At 45.7% G+C, this 25,351-nt stretch overlaps 1 protein-coding gene across 2 annotated transcripts in view; it reads right to left on the reverse strand.

The window, feature by feature from the left end:
- Positions 1 to 916: 916 nt before the first annotated feature.
- Positions 917 to 25,351, reverse strand: part of mtmr11 (myotubularin related protein 11) — a 32,374-nt gene continuing 7,939 nt past the window's right edge. The window contains exons 2-17 of one of the 2 annotated variants that reach the window (XM_031891326.1): positions 17,484 to 17,548; positions 16,516 to 16,646; positions 15,672 to 15,744; positions 14,537 to 14,679; positions 13,233 to 13,311; positions 12,765 to 12,906; positions 11,963 to 12,050; positions 11,397 to 11,485; positions 10,439 to 10,563; positions 9,923 to 9,995; positions 9,334 to 9,404; positions 7,477 to 7,649; positions 6,241 to 6,411; positions 4,950 to 5,186; positions 4,110 to 4,379; positions 917 to 3,458 (exon numbers count right to left, since the gene is read on the reverse strand). In XM_031891326.1, coding sequence (XP_031747186.1) covers positions 3,300 to 3,458; positions 4,110 to 4,379; positions 4,950 to 5,186; positions 6,241 to 6,411; positions 7,477 to 7,649; positions 9,334 to 9,404; positions 9,923 to 9,995; positions 10,439 to 10,563; positions 11,397 to 11,485; positions 11,963 to 12,050; positions 12,765 to 12,906; positions 13,233 to 13,311; positions 14,537 to 14,679; positions 15,672 to 15,744; positions 16,516 to 16,646; positions 17,484 to 17,548 — 2,089 coding nt within the window. In that variant the 3' untranslated portion in view covers positions 917 to 3,299. Of the gene's footprint in view, positions 3,459 to 4,109; positions 4,380 to 4,949; positions 5,187 to 6,240; positions 6,412 to 7,476; positions 7,650 to 9,333; positions 9,405 to 9,922; positions 9,996 to 10,438; positions 10,564 to 11,396; positions 11,486 to 11,962; positions 12,051 to 12,764; positions 12,907 to 13,232; positions 13,312 to 14,536; positions 14,680 to 15,671; positions 15,745 to 16,515; positions 16,647 to 17,483; positions 17,554 to 25,351 lie in introns of both variants that reach the window. The other variant, XM_012969524.3, reaches the window with a different exon arrangement.

Raw genomic sequence — 25,351 nt, forward strand, 5'->3', positions numbered from 1 at the left:
CCAGACTGTGACATGAATGCTTGGGCCAGACTGTGACATGAATGTTTGGGCCAGACTGTGACATGAATGCTTGGGCCAGACTGTGACATGAATGCTTGGGCCAGACTGTGACATGAATGCTTGGGCCAGACTGTGACATGAATGCTTGGGCCAGACTGTGACATGAATGCTTGGGCCAGACTGTGACATGAATGCTTGGGCCAGACTGTGACATGAATGCTTGGGCCAGACTGTGACATGAATGCTTGGGCCAGACTGTGACATGAATGCTTGGGCCAGACTGTGACATGAAATGCCGAGGGCCAGACTGTGACATGAATGCTTGGGCCAGACTGTGACATGAATGTTTGGGCCAGACTGTGACATGAATGCTTGGGCCAGACTGTGACATGAATGCTTGGGCCAGACTGTGACATGAATGCTTGGGCCAGACTGTGACATGAATGCTTGGGCCAGACTGTGACATGAATGCTTGGGCCAGACTGCGACAGGAAATCTGTAAGCTACAATATTTTATGAAATACCGGGGGCCACAATGTGTCTAATAAGATACTGGTGCACCTAGTGTGGGCTTCATTACTATTGATGCTGCAGTTTTATGTAAAAAGGGCAGTGTTTTTGTTTAACGGATGTTGACAGGCCCTATATGACAATTCAGTAGGTATTAGTGCAGTTTGACCACACATTTAGTGGCATAATGCACTGGATGAATGGTCCAGATAAAGCTAACCATAGTACTTACAGATGTGACAGGGACCTTAGATTGCTAGGACAGGTACTGATTAGCTGAGGAAATGAGAAGATATTGGTGTATCTAAGAGAGCAAACATCCTTCCTCCCTAATTTTCCCCAATAGGCATGGGTGGGCATCCCCGTAGTCTGCCCTACAGTATATACAGTCAGAGAGGGGCCATAAGAACAACACAAATGGTTTATTATAAATATCTCACATTTCGGAACTTGTATAGAAACATTGCATTGCTGCAGATATGTACAACTCATCCCACTGCACCCAGCAATGCACGTGTCATTTCACAGTGGCGCAATCAACATACATTGCATATATATTTCATTCTTTGTCATTACAGAGTGATGATCAAACTGCGTGGAATAATACTCATTTAGTCATCAGAATGGCATTAATCTATTGACACCTGTATTTTAAAGAAATCGGTACAGAAGGAAGGGAACCAATCAAGTGAAAAATTTGTATACTTTGAAACCACGTGAGAAAGTGAGTATTATATATAAATATATTTGTATAGCAACAGAGACTTAAGGAAGAAACTTGCCTCAGGGGCAAAAAAAGCCGCTCTTGGTAACATTTTAAAGGGGTAGTTCACCTTTTAGTTAATTTCAAGTACGGTGAAGACACATTTTTATGTTTTGTGGTTTTTCAGTAGTTTAGCTTTTTGTTCATCAGCTGAAATATGAATAGGAGAGCGATTAAATAAAAAGATAATAAAAAGTGACAATAATTATAACATTTAAAGATCATAGAGCAATGATTTTTGGCTGCTGGGGTCCGTGACCCCCATTTGAAAGCTGGAAAGATGTAGAAGTGGAAGGCAAATGAATAAAAAAAAAACTATAAAAAATATTGAAGGCCAAGTGCGAGGAATAGGACATTCTGTGACATACTAACAGTTAACGTAAAGGTGAACCACGAAATTCTGATTTTTAAATTGGAATTTTGGCTCTGCCCAAATGTGCTCTTTGCCCTAGCCTAGCATTGAAGCCCCCCTCCCCTTGCAACTCTGCGAGGCTCGGAAAGGTAAGTGTTGGGTGCAAAGGGGGGGTGGCATAGACCCCAAAAATGCCCCTGTGCACAAGTGCAGTAGCCAGTGGCAACTAAGTATAAATTTTATAATACATTTTATTGCATTAGACATAGTGGCATTAGACGATTGCTGATTGGTTGCTATTGGCAGCACCTATGTTCACAAATCATCCCCTAATACTATAAAATACTGCTTTGGAATGCATGAAATTAATTAAAAGGTAAACTAACCCCACTAAGCCAACATAGGGACCCTGCACAGCCTACCCTCCTAACTGCCACAGCCTTGCTCCCCAAAACATCTCTAGCCCCCTAGTCTTTCTAAGGTAGCATTGTTTAGTGCAGCTGGCAGTCACCATGTTTGCCAGAACCAACCAGAACCAAATTGGCTTTAGTGCACGTGCTCCTTTTGGGCAATCAGCACCAATGGGCAAGGGAGTAGAAGTGACACAGCCCATCATGGCAGCCTCCAACCCCACTGCACAACTCTCAGAGGAGCAGGGCTATTTAGGAGATTTTATTATGACCAGTGGTACACAAAATGGCTGACGGTGCCTCCTATCCAAAGCAGTAGCCTTTATTGACCGACAAATCAATAAATATTTTCTTGTCACTTGCAGATATAAAGCCCTCAGTGTGAATGAGCCCCCCACAGAGGCAGACCTGTTAATATATGTCAAGCAGGTGCCATTCGCTGCTCATGTATTTGAATGAAGAGAGAGGGGGAGACAGGTGTCATAGTGGCAAAGGGATTCATCTACTTTTAAGGCTTATGTCACCTGTATCATTCAGCTCAAAACGCGTCGCCAACATCTCAGTATTTCCTAGTGACATCAGGCAAAGGAGGAAGGAGATCTGGCAGATTTTGGTGCTACATGTGGCACGGAGTGTGCAGGAGTACCCTGGGAAAGGGCAATAAATAGGTGCAGAGGTAGTGCAGCAGGTAACCAGCCGCTATGGTAAGCAAAGTGGTTCATTGACTTGCTCAAGCAGCAAAACTAGTGCAAAGGGAATGGTGTGTAATCCAATATATATCTATATACATATATAAATATGATATAAATATGGTCTTGTGCCATATAATAACTCTGCAAGAATTACAAACAGACAAGCATTATTCATCAGAAGAGGGCGCCATAGGAACACATTTAGGCAACATCCCGCAGTCACACTGTCATAACTACAATGCTGATACTTCACAGCTAGATGTCAGGCTTTCATTGGACATGGGATAGTTTTGGTACAACAAGCGAAGGCCCCCAGTCCATACACAAGGGCTGCTCAAATGCATCTGGCATTGGTTATATGTTAAGTTCTGTGAGTTGTCTGTTTATACAGCACTTTGTGCAGCACTGCTTTCTGGGACCTTGGCAGGCACTGCATTCTGGGACTTCTCCTGGGTCCCGAGGAGCTGACATAGGGATTCCAATATTTCCCTCTGAACAGTCAGAACAATTCCGAGCCAGCTCCTCCATTCTCCTTGCTTTGTCTGTCGCTGTTATTTTGAGGAACGGGCCCGTTACCCATAAGAAGAAAGTGAGAAGCTGTTACCAGCAGTCTGGTTTGTAAGGCTGGGATTAAGTTCTTGGCTATTAGTAATGTGAAAGTTCTTGAGCTTCTCCAGGAGAGATTTCAGTTCCTTTGCCAAAGCAGCAGCTGATGGAGGCGGCAGATCCAACTGACAGGAATATAAGAAAGCAACACAAGCGCATTAGATATCTGGAAAAATCATGGATCAGACTGGCATATACAAACTACAACAAATTGTTTTTCATTTATTTAAAGGAAGGCTGACTGCAACCTTTCTTATAACTTGCCATAACCCTCCCGTTGTGTTATAATCCTATAATGGGGGACTTGTTGAGTAGTCTAGGGTAATGCTGTCCAATTGTTTCCATATAGTGGGCCAGTTATTCGCATATAATAAAATGAAAGGGTTCATTAGAACAGTCTGAAGGCCATAAAATTCTTTTAGTGAGCCATATCCGGCCTTTTGGGCATTCAGCTGGCCAGCCCTGATCGGTGCAGCACGACAATACTAGGGGTGATGGCCAGCCAAGTAGGTCTTTAAAAGGAACTTTCCATAGCTGGAACACCTCCCTAGAACCGCTTACAGCCTTTACAGGAAGATAACAAAAAAAACGTGGCAGGATACATATTCCCTTGTACTAAGCACAGTCCTGCAGGAACAGCCTTGTGCGTATGCTTATACAGTACAGAAATATCTAAGACCTGCAATAGGTACAGTGCAGCTGGAACAATCTCTACGTTTGCTCATAGCCTATAAAAAATAACCAGCATGAAATATTATAAAGGTATTGGGGGGTACCTGCAATTCAGTTGCACAGCGCAGATAACATCTTTTCCACAGCCGGACCCAGGGCCCCACACAAAGTGGCTGAAGGAGGTCAGTGGAAGAATGCTGGGGGCTGACGTTGGCCCTGAACTGGCGCTCCTCATCCAGCAGGTTCTCCAGGGACTGGGACCGACGCGCCCCTTTCTTCGACACCGTGCCATTTTTGAGTGACAAGAGTGGGGACTGCAGCACAAGGGACCCCCTGGAAAGCCGGTACATCTGGCACTGACTGGGGGCATCCAGCTGTAATACAAGAAAATACAGAATTTCCATTGACTTTCTGTACAAGCCTTAATATAAGGGCAACAGATCACGTAGATGCATCTATAAGGGCTGCACGGATTGGATTTAATTGAGTTTACCATCGTCACAGCCAAACTACTTCCATTATTAGATGGGTCCTTGGTAATTCAAGTTATAAGTATACATCATAAGGCCCCTTCCAAACCGCACACCCCAATATGTACTGTATTGCACTTGTTGGAAAATCGGCCACATTTATAAGTGGAGTTTGTCTTCCATTTAACTTTCTCTACAACTAATTCCCATTAAGATATTTTTTATGCAACTGCTGTTCATCTATTATTCCTTGGCCAATATGGAAGCTACTACCTATATGTATTATACAATGCCTGGAGAAGGGGCCCAAGCAGCCCTGAAAGCTTGTATTTTGTAATACACTAAATCAATAAATATGCAGATGGGAATGTTATAATCACATAATACACTGCACCCAGATACATTATACTTGGTTAAAGGGTAAATACGTTTACTTTTTATATAATCTCCATGGATAGATGCTATGGGCCTTACTTTGCTTGCCTTGTCCACAATGCCATTGCTGTTCTGCATGGGCTGCTCCTTGTGTTGGTAAATTGGGTTCCTAAACTGTTGCCGGCGCAAGCGATCGTAAAATAGATCCCATTGCCATGCAGTTACGGGAGTCGGTTTCTCTTCCTCCACTGTGTAATCTCCATTCAGCAAAATCCTGTCGCGCACAATGTCTCTCCATCCATTGAGAGGAGTGTATGTCTGGCTATAGAATTGCCTCTGCAGGGGGCAGAAGAGACCCCAGTAAGTCAAGTAAGAAACATCACTGCTGCCAACCAATACAGCTCTGCCCTACATTTCCATAATCTGATTTGAGGTGCACAGATGTAAATAAGAGGCTAAATGTTATGTTGCAATGTGTGGTTTTCACCAATAGATGGCAGCAGAGCGTTATGGAATTAGTGATGTAGGTACTGAAGAAGTCAAAGGGATTCTGGGAACAAATTCCTTAAGGCTCTTAGAAAAATCCCATTTACATGGGTTTATCCTATAGGCTAAAGCTCACCCACTGGGTTTTTAAAGCAAAAGCCAGGATAATAGCTGATCAGATTCCCAAATACAGACCAGTTTCTGTAAGTCACCAAAAGAGGGAGCTATAGAGAATGGGGGTTTCCCAAGCAGGAGCTGTGGGAGGGCCCACAAGGGTATAAAATGTAGGATAGGGTGTGGCTGATTATGGCCAATGGGAAACAACTGCAGCAGCAAGTTGGGGACCTGAGGACAATGGAGACAGCAGAGAAGAATAAGAAGGAAGACACCAGGTAGGGAGAGGGAACAGCCAGTAAGGGCAGCACATGCCCCACCCAGGAGTAAGGAGAGGTTAGAACCTCAGTGGGTTCCCTGCAAGTTAGGGCCCAAGTGTGTAGTTCAGGTTATTATGTGAATCCTGGTGTGATTCAAGCCAATGCCTGGGAGGTTGTTCAGAGGGACCCAAAAAGAAGCATCTGGTACCAATGGGCTAAGCCCCATGATAGGGGGTGTGTAAGTCCCACTGAGGAAAGGTACCGGAGGCTGAAGGTGGAAAGGGGCGAATGATCAGAGGTAAGGGCAATGTGTGTGATGACTTGGGACTAACTGTATTTTGGGAGGTGTATTAACCAGAACTGTTGATACAATGGCTGCTTTGGGTGTTCTGTCAGTACCACTGGAAGCGTGTATGAGTGTGTATGCAACTTCCTTGCACCCTTGTGTTCCTTCATATGGGCAACCATAATCAGGAGGGGATTACTGGCTACAGAGTGGGTACACTTTGCCCTATCAACAAAGGGAATACCTGGCATCCGCGGATTCTCTCCCACTGGCAGTTGCGCATGAAGCTGCTGCAGAATGGGCTGAAGGTGCTGTCATGTAGCGCTAGCAGGTAGGACTCTGTAAACTCAAAGGCGCTTGGGAACTGCTGGATGAGCTGCCAGATGCAATCCAGAAAAAGCACAAATACCGGGGACTGGAGAGAAAGGGAGATATCAATTAGAAAATAATTCTTTCCAGGCCTCAGCCCCACCTTAAATGGGTTGTTTACCTTTTAGGTAACTTTTAGTATAATGTTGAGAGTAATATTCTAAGACAGTGCTGTCCAACTGGCAGCCCACAGCCCCCCTCTGTGTGACCCCCCACCTGTCTGGCTGCTGTGACTGCTTACCCTTGTGTAAGCTTTAAATGGTATCAGTACTAAGATTAACTGCCCCTTGCATAGTTCACACCTTAGATCTGTTACTTGTGTAGTCATGATAAGTTTCCCTGATTAACTTTTTTCACATACTGTATGAGTGAAGGGTGACTTCCATTATTGTCCCTCCACCATGTAGGACAGAAAAATTGCGGCCCTTGGTACTAGAGAAGTTGAACAGGACTGTTCTAATACAATTTGCAATTGGTATTAATCTTTCGGTTTTTTTTTTTAAACTTTGTTTTTATTGTTTGTTTTACAACAAAGTTGAGGGAAGGGGGGTGGGGTTGGACTCTCGCCTAGCCGTTTTTATCAGGATAATTCTTTTTTTCCTTTTATTTAGTTCTAGAGTTGGCGTCTGAGATTTTTCTTTGGTATTGTCCATTTTTAGATCTAGTTAGTTGGTTGATTATTTTGGTTTTCGGTCCATGTGATCCAGGGTGCCCATATTTTAATCTTTCGTTTTTTAAGGATTTTGCTTTTTGTTAAGTTTGTTTCAGTAGTTATCTGGTTACTATGGTCCAAATTACCTTAGCACCAAGGGAGTTGTTTGAATGAGAGACTGAAATATGAAGACAGAGATACAAAAAAAAGTAACAATAAAAATGTAGCCTCACAGAGGCCCCCATTTAAAGCTGAAAAGACTCAGAAAGCAGCTAATAATTCATAAACTACAACTAATAAACAATAAAGACCCACTAAAAAGTTGCATAGAATTGGCCATTGTATAACTAAAAGTTAACCACAAGATGAACCACCACTTTACAAATGGAAGTTCAACAACTGGCGAGGCAGAGTCTGATATCACATGATATGATCAACCCTGTGCCAGATGTTACTCACCTCGTCCTTGTCTGTTTCCTTGAATGGATTGATCCTTTGCAGGAAGGGGTGCCCTGCAGATACCCACTCCTTCTGAACCAAGCTCTGGAACCCCGATATTGTCCGAACAAAAGGGTCCGACATCACCTGAACCAAAGACGCCAACAGACAGTTCAGGTCACGGTCCTCTGACTCTGCGTGATGGAATATTAAGCAAAATACTCAATATAAATCACATTGTATGGTGCAGATATTCTGGTAGTTGGGGCCATATTTTCTTTTTTTTGCAAAGGCATTCTGCGATAGAAGGGTAAACTAATTTGTATCTGTTTTGGTTAAAGTTTTGGTCGTTAGATTTTGGTGGAAATTAATTATTGAGAACAGGTCTGGACTGTGATGCAATATAAGCCCTGGCATTTTTAAGTACACAGAGGCCCAAACAGCCCCCACAGGCCCAATAAATAGTGACTATGGCATCTTACAGCAGCCCCTCTGGCATTTGCCAGAACCCACAGATTGCCAGTCTGGGCCTGATTTTCAGTACACAGAGGCCCAAACAGCCCCCCATAGGCCCAATAAATAGTGACTGTCTATGGCACCTTACAGCAGCCCCTCTGGCATTTGCCAGAACCCACAGATTGCCAGTCTGGGCCTGATTTTCAGTACACAGAGGCCCAAACAGCCCCCCATAGGCCCAATAAATAGTGAGTGACTATGGCATCTTACAGCAGCTCCTCTGGCATTTGCCTGAACCCACAGATTGCCAGTCTGGGCCTGATTTTCAGTACACAGAGGCCCAAACAGCCCCCCATAGGCCCAATAAATAGTGACTGTCTATGGCATCTTACAGCAGCCCCTCTGGCATTTGCCTGAACCCACAGATTGCCAGTCCGGGCCTGAACCCTACACACTCTCTCTTACCTAAGAGGCATAAATGGTAATTAGATGGCACTAACGTTGGCCTTTGTTAAGAGTCTTCCTTACTTTAATGGTAATGGGCTGGACCCTGCTGGTGTGCTCATGGGTAAGGTGATTCTCTGTCAGACATTCATGCAGTAACAGAGGGGCAAGTTCAAGTGATTTGGTCATCAAATTGCTGGGAATCTCTATGTGTGTCTTTGGACTGGGTAGCTTGGGCACACTGGGACTAAGGTCAACTGATGAACAGACCCACAACCCATGCAAACACACCTCAATCCCAACCCAGACTCGGTCTAGGGTTGCCAGCCAGCCAGTATTTCACCGGTTTAGCTAGTAAAATACCAGCCAGTGCCGGAGGAAAATGTACTTGCCCTAAAATTTGTAATCATGAGTTGTTCAGCCTCTGTCCTGCCCCCGATCCACCCGTTTTCTCCCCCCTACTCCTGTACCATTCTGCCCAACACCTCTCTTGCACTGCCTTCTAACTGATTCTCCCTCTTCTTTGTCTAATGGTGTAGCATCTTCCTCCCCAAATGCCCCCTTTTTTTTATCACTGGCCCGTCCCTTTTGGTCCTGCCACCCCCTAAGGGGCCCATGAAAAGGTGGCAACCCTAACCAAGTCCCAGGCTGAATGGGGGTGCTGTGATTTCTTATAGAAGTGTCTGACCCACCCATGTCTGATGTCACAAGGGGCAGGGCATATGCAGCTATATAAGAGACTGAGGCTGCAAGGTTGAGTTGGGGATGTTTGGGCCAGTGGGGCACACAAGGGGCCCACCAGGGATTTTTACGGCACCCCAGTGGGGCCAATTGCCATTACAGACTAATCCCAGTGTGATACAATGCCTGTGTGGCCATGTTCTTAATGACCTAAAGCCCAGGAAGCTTTGGCCTACTAGCCTCTCTGAGGTTCAGATAATGCAACATATTATTGGGTCTGTTCTTTCTACAGTTTACCTTGAAGAACCACAGATCGTTTCCCCTCGCCGAGGAAAATGGAGATCTCGCTGGACTTCTTTAGGCAAAGCCTGCAAAGGGAACATACACTGGGCATCAGGTTATATTTGGGGATAATTCACAGTGGCTCCAGGAGGCAAAAAGAACAGGGTCATTGTGCGCAGCAGCAGCTCCCTGATAGGCCAAAGCTGTATTCAAACTGAATTCCCATAACATGCACCTAGCTGTATACTGACAGTATTTATGGTGACTTGTGATGGAGCAGTATTCTGGTTGTGCCTTATGGGATAAATCTTGGAATGATTTTTTTTGCACTTTTCACTTTGCCCCTGTTAGTAAATGACTCCCAATTTCCTGACAAGGAAGAAAGGATCTTCATCAACAGCCTCTGAGCCATAGACTTTCACATCATTAGCAGATGGTTCCGTCTCATTCATGGTTTAAATATTCTCCAGTTAAGCACAAACAGATATTTGGCTCAGCGGGATTATTGTGCAGCATCTGAACACACTTAGCTTCTTGTAAATATTCTAACACAGCGAGGATTCATTAGCGCCTAGCCTATCAACCCGCATTTGGGAATATTTACCGGACGTGGTCCAGCCATCGTGTACCTTCCATATTAGAGAGCCACTTCTCATCGGACACCATTACAGACGGATCTGGAAGCAACAAACAGAATCATATTCAGTTTGCACAGTCCTTGGGGAACCTTGCTTTAAGCATCTACATTCATGGTTGGACTGGCCAGCCACAGTCCCAGGGGATCTCCTTTCTTATTTCCACCATATGAATATATGACTCCTATTGTAAAAATACTGTCTGAGGTTCTGAAACTGGGTAAAACAGTTTGTAATATAGTTAGTTAGGCAAAAATTTAATCTATAAAGGCTGGAGTGGGCAGATGTCTAACATAATAGCCAGAACACTACTTACTGCTTTCAGCTCTCAAATCATTAAAAAAATCATTAAAAAAAAATCACAAACAATAAAAAAATGAAGACCAATTGAAGATTGTCTCAGAATATTACTCTCTACGTCACAATGAAAGTTAAAATAAAGATGAAAAATGCCTTTTATGAAAGAAACAACATATGATTGGTACCATTTATGCACAGAGTGCGCAGTTTCCCATAGGCGAGCTGAATATCTGAAACAGAAGGAAGCTCATCGCTCGTGTCCACAATCACACACTGGGAATGGTTGGCAAAGAGCAAGGATCGTATGGATCTGGGAACAGAGAATCAGCATATTATCATGTTTTTTATTCTCAAACTGCCAGTTATATAGTCAGATATAATTTGTACAGTTTGCAACATCTAAGATGGAGTGGACATATGTGGATGACTAAAGCCACAGCTACAGATGCATCTCATGTAGGGTTGTCAACTTTTTCCATCAATTATACCGGCCTTCATGTTGGGGGCAGGTTGTGATATAATTTTGGGGTGGGGCTATGATGTATGGGGCGGAGAAATTGGGCAGACAGGGTGGAGAAAGATAATGCCAGGAAATGGGTAGGGTTAAGGGCGGAGCAAAGAGTGGCCCGTGGTTATTATAGGTGATCAGCAGTAGAGGTCAGGGAAGGGAGGGATTTATAGGGCATTACAAATTTACTGGAAAGTACATTGCCACTAAATTTGTAATACCGGTGCCGGCCCTAGCAGGTCATTTACTGGCCCAGTTTCAAACCTAATCTCATGTAAGTATTTGCATCTCTTTAGGTTGGTAGGCCAGCATTTAGTGACTGATAGCTAGATAGATTGGTCATTGAAAGGAGCCACTGCACCACCCTACTTGTTACTCACACAGCTGATGTTTTTAGCCACGCCTTGTTATGCCCAGATCATGCCGCCCCTACTATGCTCTGGCCATGTTCCCCCACAATCCTCCCCCACCGGAGTTATAAATACGGGGACAGCTTTGATTACACACAAGGCACAGGAAGGAAGTCAGATCCATTTATCATCTATGAGCTCCAAAGGGTGTATATTTGCGGTGATCTACTGTGATTCTGCCATGTTCCTATCAAAGCAGTTATTATTTCCATTCAAACCCTTTACCTCATGTTTTCTTTATCAGGTTCGGTGTTGGTTTCAAATCCAGCCGACCGCAGCAGGTCGCTTCCCCCAGGGTGATGCCAGGACCACCTCTGTAAAAAAATCAAAAAGTAGGGGTAATACAGACATCACCATTTCCCCAGCCTGCACACCTGCTGTAATGATATCCAGCCAAAGTTATCCAAAATTATGGGTCTGCCCCCCCCCCCCGACAGAGCTTGGAGAATTGGCCTGAAGGTCAGAGAGATGAAGTTTGTGAAGAAAGCCTATTTGCTCTTCTCGATACACCTGGAAGCCCACCTTGATGGACAGATTTGGTGAGATTTTGGTGGGGGGGGGCATATTAACTGTCATATATATTCTTATGGCTAAATGGCTTATACACCAGTACATTCCTAGATCTCTAACCTTGTTATGAGCTAAGGGGAGCCCTGAACAATGGTTGGACCTCCAAGGTGGGATGAACTGAAAACACTCCAACAACCACCGCTTTAGGCCTATCTGTAATGGGTGAATAACGTTCTCTTTCTCCAACAGCCCAAACGTAAAGGAAAACATTAAATACTCACAGGAACGCGCCTCTGGTTGAAGTGGGCAAAGGTCTTCTTCAGGTCATTGTCCAGGAGCTTGCAGGGAACCACAATGTACTTGGATAAGCTGAAAGCACATAGGTCAGGAAGAAATATCTGTAAGTTCAAACTATCGAGTCAATCATTCAAATGGGTGTTGGTAGAACGTTCCATTCAAGACAGAGGCATGGTCCTATGATCTTGTCAACTACAGCTACGAGGCAGTTTTACAGATTTTTGATGAAGCTGCCCAAGCGATGGCCATGTTTGAACTGGTGGTTAGTGATGAGCGAATCTGTTCCGTTTCACTTCGCCGAAAAGATCTGCAAAACGGCGAAAAATTCGCGAAGCGGCGAAAAATGTCGTGCGACAAAAAAAATTGTCGCCCGCAGCTATTATTTTGTCGCGCGGCTATTGTTTCGTCGCCCGCGGCTATTATTTTGTCGCACGGCTATTGTTTCGTCGCCCGCGGCTATTATTTTGTCGCGCGGCTATTGTTTCGTCACCCGCGGCTATTGTTTCGTCGCCCGCGGCTATTGTTTCATCGCCCGCGGCTATTGTTTCGTCGCTCGCGGCTCTTATTTTGTCGCGTGGCTATTGTTTCGTCGCCCGTGGCTATTATTTTGTCGCGCGCTATTGTTTTGGATGTGCGGCGAATTTTTCTGCGGCGAAATTTTTCATCCGTTTCGCGAAAACAATCCGCCAATGGCGAAACGCGGAAATTCGCCGCGAATACATGCCTGGCGAAACTTTTCGCCCATCACTACTGGTGGTCATTGTGTGGGTACCTTCTGCTCGTTACCTGGTGGAAGTGTCACATCGTTCATTGACGGGGCTCACTCTCCAAGCTGAGGCCCTGAGCCTGTCTATCTCATTCTCCCAGTCACTGTAAGACTCGAAAAGCTGCGTAGGGAAGTCCACTGGCGAGCCATCCTGTTTGTTATCTGCAACCACAGTGCAACACGGCTGAGGAAACCACACCAGGCAAGCATTGCACAAACCACCTAGAATATAAGGCCTACTGACTTATCCTACATGCAGCTTCCGTTTTACTCATCTGTGGCAAAACAGCTCTCGTATTGTTTATCACAGCATAAAAAAATAGTACAGACGAGATAAGCAACCACAAATGATTCTCAGAAACTGCTCGGCATTAAACATATAAATATATTATTTGTGGCAGCTATGGTACTTTCTCCGGCACAGGCTTTATTTCAGACAAAGCTGAAGAAGGAAAGCCATTGCTTGGCCAGTTATCTGCATTTCTCACCTACGTTCTGGAGCACGGTGTTGCGTTTTTTCATTGTCGGGCAGCTCTTCTGCTGATACTGGAGAATGGCTTTTGTGATCTACACACCAGAAATGACATATTATTATTATTACCCAAATTACCTCAATTCCAGCTTAGATCAGGGGTCCCCAACCTTTTTTATCCATCAAAATACTAAAAAAAATTTGGAGAGCAACACAAGCATGAAAAATGTTCCTAGGGGGTGCCTAATAGGAGTTGTGATTGGTTGACTGACAGCCTGCAGTAGGCTCTGTTGGCAGTACACATGGTCTTTATGCCTCCAGAACTTGCCTCCAACTCCTAGAGAGCAACATGTTCCTCCAAAGCCACTGGATGTTGATTCCACTGGAACCTAAGGAAAGTGTACCCTGGGGCATTTCTGGTGCTGATGCCACTGTCCTTCAAGGGCCTGAGCACCCTTACCCATAACTCTGTGAGGTCCATGTGGGCATCAGTGGGCCGCTCTCTGTAACTACCCAAGCAGCAGCCCACATAATCCCACAGTTGTTGCCCATCTCCAGACTCCAACCAATGACAAGTAGTAAGAAAAATAGGAGGCTGAAAGATACCGTGGGGCTCATTTATAAACTCTGTACCACACAGTAACTCATGGCAACCAGTCAGATGATTGCTTTCAATCTTCAACCTGCAGCTGGCTGGAAAAATCAAACCACTGATTGGTTGCCATGGGTTACTGCCCTGATACAAATTTGCCCAGTGTCTATAAATGACCCCCAGTGAATCACATCAAAGCGAGCCTGCACAGTTAGGTAGATAGGCTATAAAACCCGACCTTCTAGACTTTATGATTGATAAAAACATGTAATTACTAATGATAGTAGCCATTTAGGTGACAGTAAATGAATGAAGTATGAAGCCAGATGTTAGTGGGTGCACAGAATAATTTCTGCATGTGTTATACTATTTTTCCTTCTTTCCTCTTTATTCTCCTAGTCTTTTATTTACATGCTAGCATCTTTTCTTCCATCTATTTCTCCTCTGTGTTCCCATTCAGAAATAGGGAATGACCATGAAGCAGGCCAAATGGTTAGGAGCAGGAGGGTCCCACTGACCCCTGGGCCCACTGGGAGTTTTCCTGGTATCCTGGTGGGCCAGTCCGACACTGATGGCAACCCCTTCTGATATGTGACTCCACAGTAAATAGATGGAAGCCTGTTATGCCTGTATCTGTTATTGTTTCTGCTTTTCAGGCACTTTCGCCAATGGTTGGCCCCAACATTATTACACATATGCGCCCACTGCGCTGGGCAATGAGTCCTTACTTTGTAAGCCTGCGGCTGCAGTCCCTCGTTGCTGAACTGAAAGTGCATGAGCCGAAATCCTTTAAAGTATATTAGCAGATCCTCAGGGATAAACTTCAGGTTAGACTGGGCCGTCACAGCCTTCATTTTGGTCTGGCCGGCCACTGAAATGCAGAAAGAGCGATAACAGATTTCTTCACCGCTTACAGTGCATTTACTCATTTGGTCCCACATACTCTAGTCTAGCCAATCCCACGGGTTAGGGCAATGGCACACAGGGTGATTAACAACGTGAATGTTAGCTTGGAGGGGAAAAACACTTGCAATTGCCCCCTCCATTGAACTAAATAGTAATCACTGGTACCCTACTAATGCCCATAAAGTGAATAATGCCCACCCCTTCTGCAGCCCCTACAATAAATAATACCCACCCCTTCTGCGGCCCCTACAATAAATAATGCCCACCCCTTCTGCAGCCCCTACAATAAATAATGCCCACCCCTTCTGCGGCCCCTACAATAAATAATACCCACCCCTTCTGTGGCCCCCTACAATAAATAATGCCCACCCCTTCTGCAGCCCCTACAATAAATAATGCCCACCCCTTCTGCGTCCCCTACAATAAATAATGCCCACCCCTTCTGCGGCCCCTACAATAAATAATGCCCACCCCTTCTGCGTCCCCTACAATAAATAATGCCCACCCCTTCTGCGGCCCCTACAATAAATAATGCCCACCCCTTCTGCGGCCCCTACAATAAATAATGCCCACCCCTTCTGCGTCCCCTACAATAAATAATGCCCACCCCTTCTGCGGCCCCTACAATAAATAATGCCCACCCCTTCTGCGGCCCCTACAATAAATAATGCCCACCCCTTCTGCGTCCCCTACAATAAATAATGCCCACCCCTTCTGCGTCCCCTACAATAAATAATGCCCACCCCTTCTGCGGCCCTGAAAGAAACCAACGCCTGTGCAAAACACGTAACATACCGCTGTGTGCCAGCGCCTTAGACGTAAGAAAGAATTCAGAACTCTGAAAGTCAGAACTAATGATAACATTTTGGCAGCTTGAAGTGCCAGGGACTGTTACCAGCGCAGTTCTGACTTGGCACGTAACCCTCACACTTTCTGGCTGAATTCCCGGCTGCTCACCCGCCACAATCCTGTCGACGCAGGGCAGAGCGATGTCATTGTCATTGTCAAACAGCACCTCATCCGCAGAGTCCTGAAATAGGAGGAAAAGAGAGGCCTTGGGTGATGCACTTATCCCTACAGAGCAAGAGAAATCTCTATATCTCTATGGCAGTTTTATGAAGCACTGTAGGGCGAGACAACCTTGATCCCAGCTAATAGGGTTTATTCATTAAGGGAGAGGAGCAATGCCCCCAGCCCCCTACTATCCCCTCTCCCAGCTCCCTTTCTAGCCCACCTTTCTTCCCCTCAAATGTGGCCCACTAACTTCATGCCATGCCCCATTAACGCCATTGCTCCACCCCTGATATAATGGACCCATCCCCCCATTGACCTATCCCCCTGCCTTGGCTGGTCAGAAGAAGCCTGAAAGGGGGCAACCTTGGATGGCACATAGGCAGAACTTGGGCATCCCTTGGCACTCCCCTTCCTGTTAGATTGTCTACAGCAATGATCCCCAACCAGTGGCTCAGGGGCAACATGTTGCTCCCCAACCCCTTGGATGTTGCTCTCAGTGCCCCCAAACCAGGGAGTTATTTTTGAATTCCTGACTTGGGGGCAAGTTTTGGTTGAATAAAACCAAGATTTCCTACCAAATAAAGCCCCTGTAAGCTGATAGGGTGCATAGAGGCCCCTAATAGCCAATCACAGCCCTTATTTGGCACCTCCATGAACTTTTATGGTGCTTGTGTTGCTCCCCAAGTCTTTTTACATTTGACTGATTTGATTGGTTGCTATGGGTTACAGGGCTTCTTCCCATATCTCTGCAATAATAGAGTTTGCAGAATGAAGAGGCCAGACTCACTTTATCAGGGTGTTCTGTCCTGAAGGCAGTTCTGTAGTTGGTGCAATACAGGGTTCCCAAAATATAGTGGGGTCCGTCGTTATAGTGCACACACTTCTTCACTCGTATGGCTTCTTCCTGAATAGTTTCTCCTGAAAAGGAAGATCAGGTCGGTTACCATTCACAGGCTGACGTATGTTTATAAAACAATGCCTCTGTGCAAGCCAAGGAGCATATAGTTGTGTCTATAGCACTGATCATCAGCCTGTGGCCCTCCAGCTGCTGCTGAACTACAACTCCCAGAATCCCACTGAGCCGCAGGCGACTAATCTCCCCACAATGCCATCCCACCAGCAAGAATGTAAATCGCAGGTGGGATGGTATAAGAGTTGCTACGATTTCCGGAAGTTGCCCGAAGTTGCCTTGAGAGGGCACATTGGGTCTTGGTCGGTGGGACCCACTGGGTTTTTTCCCAGTGTCCTGTTGACCCAGTTCAACCCTGTTTCAAAAAAGAGGTGGCTCTACAACATTGTCTGGGTAAAACAACCATATATGACCTAAGTGTCAATCAAAATCTGGCTCCTACTCCTGCATGTAGAGAGACAGATTGCAGAGAGGGGGACAGTGAAGAGTACAGATTTTTTAATTGATTATATTTAGAAAGTTCTTTTTTTCCATTAGTTTCAGCTCATAATTGCAATACTTCCCCAGTTATCTGGCTTTGTTACTTGGGAATGAATAATAAGGGGATAGCAGTAGAGTAAAATGGTTCAGTCCCGGGGGAACCCGCACTGGAAACTGTTGACTGATAATGGAAAAAAAGCACCAATAAGAAGTGAGAAGTAGGGGAGGCAAGTCCACACGTGTTTGTGCTCGGGGTGGGGGGGTTAGAGTGAGTGGAAAGGGAAAGCAGATGTGGGAGCGCGTGACATTGAATCACAAGCAATATGTCTGACCCCCGGCCAAGGGGTAGCAGTCTCATTACTCACCTGGGAGGCATTTCAGCGCCGCACTTCCAGCCATGTACTTGCTAATTCTCTGCGACTTGGAGCTTCTGAGCTACAGAGAGAATCAAAAGGGCAGAAATCCCGATTAAGCGAATCCAGGGAGCTCGTTACACTGGCAAATTGGCTCATAATGATCTCGTCTGAGTGTCTCGCAGGGGGATATCAGTTCTGCAGAATCAAAGCAGCTCTCTAGGAACAAGGCCTGCCTGGTGGTTTAAATTAGCCCCCTGCCCCCCTCCTTTGAAGCTCAGTATTTGAGCAGGGACCCCCACCTTGGTTATAATAAGGTTACAAATACATGGAAGGATTACTGTACCAGTCACTCAGACACAATTTCTACATACTGGGTTGGACTGGGGTGTGCGAGGCTTACTGGGGCTGCTACCCCAGGGGCCCCCACAGTTTTCCAGAAACCTGTTATCCAGAGAGCTCCGTATTATGAAAAGATGATCTCCCATAGACTCTATTTTTATCAAATAATTAAAAATTGTATTTCCTTTTTCTCTGTAATAATAAAACCATTCCTTGTACTTGATCCCAACTAAGATATAATTACCCCTTATTGGGGGCAGAACAGCCCTATTGGGTTTATTTCATGGTTAAATGATTCCCTTTTCTCTGTAATAATAAAACAGTACCTGTACTTGATCCCAACTAAGATATAATTACCCCTTATTGGGGCAGAACAGCCCTATTGGGTTTATTTAATGGTTAAATGATTCCCTTTTCTCTGTAATAATAAAACAGTACCTGTACTTGATCCCAACTAAGATATAATTACCCCTTATTGGGGGCAGAACAGCCCTATTGGGTTTATTTAATGGTTAAATGATTCCCTTTTCTCTGTAATAATAAAACAGTACCTGTACTTGATCCCAACTAAGATATAATTACCCCTTATTGGGGCAGAACAGCCCTATTGGGTTTATTTAATGGTTAAATGATTCCCTTTTCTCTGTAATAATAAAACAGTACCTGTACTTGATCCCAACTAAGATATAATTACCCCTTATTGGGGGCAGAACAGCCCTATTGGGTTTATTTCATGGTTAAATGATTCCCTTTTCTCTGTAATAATAAAACAGTACCTGTACTTGATCCCAACTAAGATATAATTACCCCTTATTGGGGGCAGAACAGCCCTATTGGGTTTATTTAATGGTTAAATGATTCCCTTTTCTCTGTAATAATAAAACAGTACCTGTACTTGATCCCAACTAAGATATAATTACCCCTTATTGGGGGCAGAACAGCCCTATTGGGTTTATTTAATGGTTAAATGATTCCCTTTTCTCTGTAATAATAAAACAGTACCTGTACTTGATCCTAATGAAGATATAATTAATACCTACTGTAAATACCCCCCCCCCCCCCCCACCGCATCACAAAAGTCAAAGACTTCATTCAGGTCAGATCGTTGGGGCCTACGAGGGCTGGCTGGGGCCCACCAAGATTTTCCCAGAGTCCTGCTGGCCCAGTCCAGCCCTGGGTTACTTTCAAGATCTTATAACGGCAGAAATAGGAAGAGGACTCTTTCCTTATTATACTTATGGTCCGGGGAAAACAGTGTAAAGCAGGTAAAGCTTGATAGATGTGTGTCTTGTTTCAAGCTTATCTACTATGTAACTATGTCAAACCTGCAGCCTCCAGATGTAGCCGACTCGCATCAACAATCTTCTAATAGTAATAATAGGGATTAAATTGATGTTGTTTTTTGTTTTTCCCCTCAATGTTCTGTGAATGTGCAATTGGCTTAGATGTCAAATTCTGTTTCGCCCCAAAACTCCATTGTTCTCCAGCCCACAACTTGTCTCATTTTATCCCTCCGCCACTCCAGTAGAGTGATGATCCCGTTACAATGGGAGCCTGATCTAATTGGGATGATCACTGGGTTCCAGGATAGGAGAAAAGCAACCAAATGTCCAAACAAAACTGGTTCTAGACATGCCCCTTGCCTGTGCCCTCTTCTGCCCAAATGGTTTTTATGGGTAGCTTAACAAAGAGTAAGTGTTCTTCTGAGCATGATTCTGCCCCAGCAGCCGTGGGAGTGCAGGAAAGTTAATGTTTTACTATGGGTGAATAGTCTCATCTCCTACAGCCTGATCCCAGCGGCTACAGGGCCCCGGCGCAGGAACATTAATTATTAACAGCGTGATGCCAGTGAAGTATCACTAAAGTAGCAGGGGCTATTGAATGTTACAAGGGGAGGGGACAATGGGGCCCATAGAATTAATGAAGCCAGGAGATCTGTAACGTTGGTGCCTAAGGATGGCATTAGGGACAAAGCCCCGTGCCACTAGGTTGGTGCCACCCTGTGTGCCAATGCAATTGCAGGCAATGTCACTTTTAAATCAAATATCTCCCAAAAAATCTTAGAGCCTGCCCTGGGTTAGGATCCATACAGTGTATTATTAGATGGGACACAGCAGGCTGTGCTCTCAGCCCCCCCGAGGGGTGTATATGTGTCTGTATGTGCTTACCCAGTCATTTCTATTGCACTAATGGAAAATAACCTAAATACGTTCATAGGATGGAGCAGTAGCATATACAGAGCTAATGGCACTTCCAGGGGAAGTTTATATTGAGAGTTTGGGGAATGGGCTACCAGATGTAGTTTAACCCTGTGTTCTTAGGCTGATTGTAACCTATACCCCATATGTAATAAAAAGCACTAAGTTTGCCCAGGTGCAGTAACCCATAGCAACCAATACGATGATTTCTTTTAAACAGGTGACCAGCAAATGCTAAAAGGCAAAGCTAATGCCTTTTATTACCTACCCCCTATATTTAATTATATATATTAAAAGCATAGAAAAGTAGCCTTTAAAATCCAGGACTGGACCATTATCCCAGCTTGGGTTAGTTGGCATCTCTGTATGGAATATGAACAATGGCATTGTGTTTAGAGATTTAAATGTGTGGTTGGTGGTTCCCTCCCTGTGAGTTACTGACTTTTAGGCTTAATGTCCCAGTGGCAGTGGTTAGGCACTGGCAGGGTTAATGCATACCTCCCAACATTTGAAAAATGAAAAGAGGGACAAAATTTTTTGACCACGCCCACTTTGTGTGGCCACGCCCCAATTGCCACTCCCCATTTTTAAAAAAAATACTCCTTTTATATAGATGAAATGGCGGGATCAGACGCAAATGTGCTATACCCTCATACTGTACTACCTAAGGGAAACAATATAGCAACTCCTACATATAAAATACAAATATAGAGAGAAGGCAGTTATAAGTGAGTTATAACTATGTACCAGTTTTGCCCCCCCATACACAGTGCCCCCATACACAGTAGCCCCCCATACACAGGTGCCCCCCCATACACAGTGCCCCCATACACAGTAGCCCCCCATACACAGGTGCCCCCCCATACACAGTAGCCCCCCCATACACAATAGCCCTCCCCACAGTGTCCCCCATACACAGTAGCCCCCCCCACACAGTGTCCCCCATACACATTAGCCCCCCATACACAGGTGCCCCCCCATACAGAGTAGCCCCCCTATACATAGTAGCCCCCCCCATACACAGTAGCCCCCCCACACAGTGTCCCCCATACACATTAGCCCCCATACACAGGTGCCCCCCATACAGAGTAGCCCCCCCCCCACAGTGTCCCCCATACACATTAGCCCCCCATACACAGGTGCCCCCCATACAGAGTAGCCCCCCCCCACAGTGTCCCCCATACACATTAGCCCCCATACACAGGTGCCCCCCATACAGAGTAGCCCCCCCCCCACAGTGTCCCCCATACACATTAGCCCCCCATACACAGGTGCCCCCCATACAGAGCCTCCATACATGCTGCAGCTTCTTCTTCTGCGTTCCCTCTATATGCGGCTCCTTGTTCGGCTGAGCCAGGCCCTTTTATAAGGTTGCGCCCGTGTGTGCGTGTGACGTCAATACGCACGGGCGCAACCTTATAAAAGGACCTGGCTCCACAGAACAAGGAGCCGCATATAGAGAGGAGCCACTGGGGAACGCCTGACTGCAGCCAGCGCGTCCCACTGTCGGGATAGTTCCATGAATGTCCCGCATTACGGAAATGCGGGACATTCATGGAACTATCCGGGACAGCAGGACGCGCTACCAAAACCGGGACTGTCCCGCGGAAAGCGGGACAGTTGGGCGGCATGGTTAATGTCCCAGTGGCAGTGGTTAGGTATTGGCAGGGTTAATGTCCCAGTGGTGGTGGTTAGGCACTGATAAGGTTAATGTCCCAGTGGCAGTGGTTAGGCACTGATAAGGTTAATGTCCCAGTGGCAGTGGTTAGGCACTGATAAGGTTAATGTCACAGTGGCAGTGGTTAGGCACTGGCAGGGTTAATGTCCCAGTGGCAGTGGTTAGGCACTGATAAGGTTAATGTCACAGTGGCAGTGGTTAGGCACTGGCAGGGTTAATGTCCCAGTGGCAGTGGTTAGGTACAGCCAGGGTTAATGTCCCAGTGGCAGTGGTTAGGTACAGCCAGGGTTAATGTCCCAGGGGCAGTGGTTAGGCACTGGCAGGGTTAATATCCCAGTGGCAGACATGACCCAGACACAGGGGGTTCCCACTCAGTAGCGCAGGTGGCACAAAGACTCCCCGGCCCAGTTACTGTGCTGGTCCCGCCGCTCATTCCCACAGGCACTGTTACTGGGCCGGGGCAGCTGGTTACAGAGCAGCAGGTGGAGCACAACATTCACTTGTTACTGAGTATTTACTATTGCGCTGCCCCAACGGAGCCCGTGTTACACAACTCCCCGATCCCAGGGGCCCCGTGCGTCTCATTAATCCGCTGCACACAGAGCCGTCACTTTATTTAGCCGAGATCCATTGTGTGGCTTTTAATGAATACATTTTGGAAAGCTGCTTACTATTATTAAGCAAAAAAAAAACAAACCAAAGCAAAATAGTTTTTGGGTGGAGTTCCCCTTTAAACCACTAACCAATTAGTTTTGGTCAGTCTTTAACATGCTGGAAATGAAATCAAATATCTGATTGGTTACTGTGGGTAATGGCACAGTGTATGACCTGTATTAATTAGTGATCCCCAATATCACCCTTCCCATTTTATGTAATGATAACGAGGGGCAGGGCCCGATGGCCTAAATAGCGGAAAAGCCAAATACCAGCGCTGGTGAGGGAAAGTACCGAGCAGCGACAGGATGGGCAGTTATTTCACAGAACGTTCCCAGGACAGAGAAATGACTCACTAAACCCTTTTGTTCTGGAAATAAAAAGTGTTTTTCTCTTTTATTCCTCTCTTTTTGTTCTCAGGCCCATTTAGTGCATCAGGGATGTAACAAGCTCCTCCCACAGCTACAACCTGCCTGGGGGGGGGTCATTCTCCAGTTTATATATGAATGACTTCTGCTTCATTGTTTCAAGAGTCAGAACCAGAGGACAGAGAGGGATAATCAAATGCTCCATTCAGTAGCAGTCACGTGCAGTACTAAACGTTGTTTTTAAAAGATGAACTTCCCCTTTAAATTGTCTTTACACTTCAGTTTAGTTGCATAACAGGGAAAGCCAGAAATATGGGAGTTTCACATCCTTTTGAGGTGAGCAGCTCTCTCAGAAAACAAAAGCGACAGAAGAAAAACACTTTTGATTTCATGGGGCCCCAGAGGTTATCGGCACGGCGGTGGCTGCCAGGGTTGTACAATACGGCGCTGTTGATGGAGTCACATGGCCCCTGGGGCAATAAGGCCTTGCCAAGTCTTTTCCTTCTCTAGAAACATTTGTTTTGCCCAGAAATTGTGATTCAGTCACGACACCATTGGGCCTTAATGATTATGGGCCCCAACAGCTATTGGGTTTGCTTTCAGGGCAGAGTGGGGGCTCCTGATACCCCTGGTTTATATGAAACAAATAGCTATTGGCTGTTCCACAACCCACTGTGGCCTTTGTACCAGGATCTACACTCTTGCCCCCCAAGGAACCTACTGTTATTCTAGGGCCACAGGTAGGTGCTCCTTCTGCCCTACTCCAGCAAAGGCCCGGGCCATAGTCATGCTCTAAATGCCAAGATGGCCTCACAGGCAACTTTAAAGGTCCCCATACACTATAAGATCCGCTCACTTGACGATGTCGCCAAGCGAGCAGATCTTCACCTGATATCCCCACCTACGGGTGGGCAATATCGGGTAGCAAGTGGCTTTAAAAAAAAAATAATCCAATCGTTTGACCTTAGGGCCAAACGATCGGATTACATTTGCGGCCATGGGGCAGTCGGTTCAGGGACCGCATCAATGAGCCGATGCGGTCCCCGATCCGACTGGATTTTCTAACCTGGCCGATCGATATCTGGCCAATTTCAGGCCAGATATTGGTCGGCCAGGCCGCTCGTTTCTGCCCATACACGGGCCGATAAGCTGCCGAATCGGTCCAAGGGACCGATATCGGCAGCTTCTATCGGCCCGTGTATGGGGACCTTTATTCCCTATATATAAGTAGGTTTTTCGTCTTCAGCACATAATTCAAAGCAAGACCCCTATTGCTGCCTCTATCTGCCTATAGTCACATGGCTGTGTGTCCTCAGACACTCGCTACTACTGTACATTGCTGCCTGTGTCCTCCCAGCTCCTTCTTGTTAGTGGAACGCACAATCCTCATTAGTGCTGGACTGGAGCATAGAGGCCCACTGGGGCCAGAACCTCAGGGGGAGAGGAAGCAGCCCAGGCAGGGAGGCTGGAGTGGCCCGGGCAGGGGAACAGCCTCCATCCAACCCTGGTACCCATTCTCTTACTGACTGGAGGCAGGTCACACTGAGACAGCCAAGAGCATTTATTGTACAGCGCTGTGGAATATACTGGTGCTTTAAAAATATATGTCAATAATAATAATAATAATAATAATAAAAGAGAAGGAGAACAAATGAGAGGAATGAAAATGAGAAGGATGAAAAGTAATGGAAGAGAGAAGGGGGAAGAAAGGGAGGAAAAAAGGAAAGGAGAGAAAGGAGGAAAGGTGGTGGAAGAGGAATGAGGTAAAGAGAAAGGAAGACCATTGAGAATAGTGAGGGAAGGAGAGAAGGAAAAAGAATGAGGAGAAGAGAGAAGAAGCAAAAGTAAAGATTAAAGTAGATTAAAGTAAAGGGAGAGTGGAAGAGAGAAGGAGAAAATGTGTGGATTAGAGAGAAGGGAGAAGAAGAGGGGAATAGAAAAGAAGAAAAATTAGAAAAGATATAGAAGGTGGAAGGGTGAGTGGAAAAATGAAGGAAGAATGAGGGAAAGAGAGAGAAGGAGGAAGAGAGAAGAATAAGGGGAAATAAGGAAGGACAAAGAATAAGAAAGAGTTAGACAAGTGAGGGGAAGAGAGACGAAACAAAAGGAAAGGAAAAACAGCAGAATGAGTAGAAGAGAGAGGTACAAATATTGGGGGGATGAGAGGAGGAAGAGCATGCAGGGAAGGAAGAAGAGCAAAAAGAAAAGAAAAGGACAGAGAAAGGAGAAAAGAGAATGAGCAAGGCTATAAAGAAAAGTAGGGGGGAAGAGAATAAGGAAGGATAAGGGGTAGGAAGAAGAAAGGAGAGAGAAGGCACATGGGAATGGGTTAGTGCCCCGCGGGTAAATGAGATATATAAGTGCCCCGCGGGTACATGGGATATATAAGTGCCCCGCTGGTACATGGGATATATAAGTGCCCCGCGGGTACATGGGATATATAAGTGCCCCGCGGGTACATGGGATATATAAGTGCCCCGCTGGTACATGGGATATATAAGTGCCCCCCGGGTACGTGGGATATATAAGTGCCCCGCGGGTACATGGGATATATAAGTGCCCCGCGGGTACATGGGATATATAAGTGCCCCGCGGGTACATGGGATATATAAGTGCCCCGCTGGTACATGGGATATATAA

This window comes from Xenopus tropicalis, chromosome 8 (genome assembly GCF_000004195.4).
Source record: "Xenopus tropicalis strain Nigerian chromosome 8, UCB_Xtro_10.0, whole genome shotgun sequence".
Classification (NCBI taxonomy): domain Eukaryota; kingdom Metazoa; phylum Chordata; class Amphibia; order Anura; family Pipidae; genus Xenopus; species Xenopus tropicalis.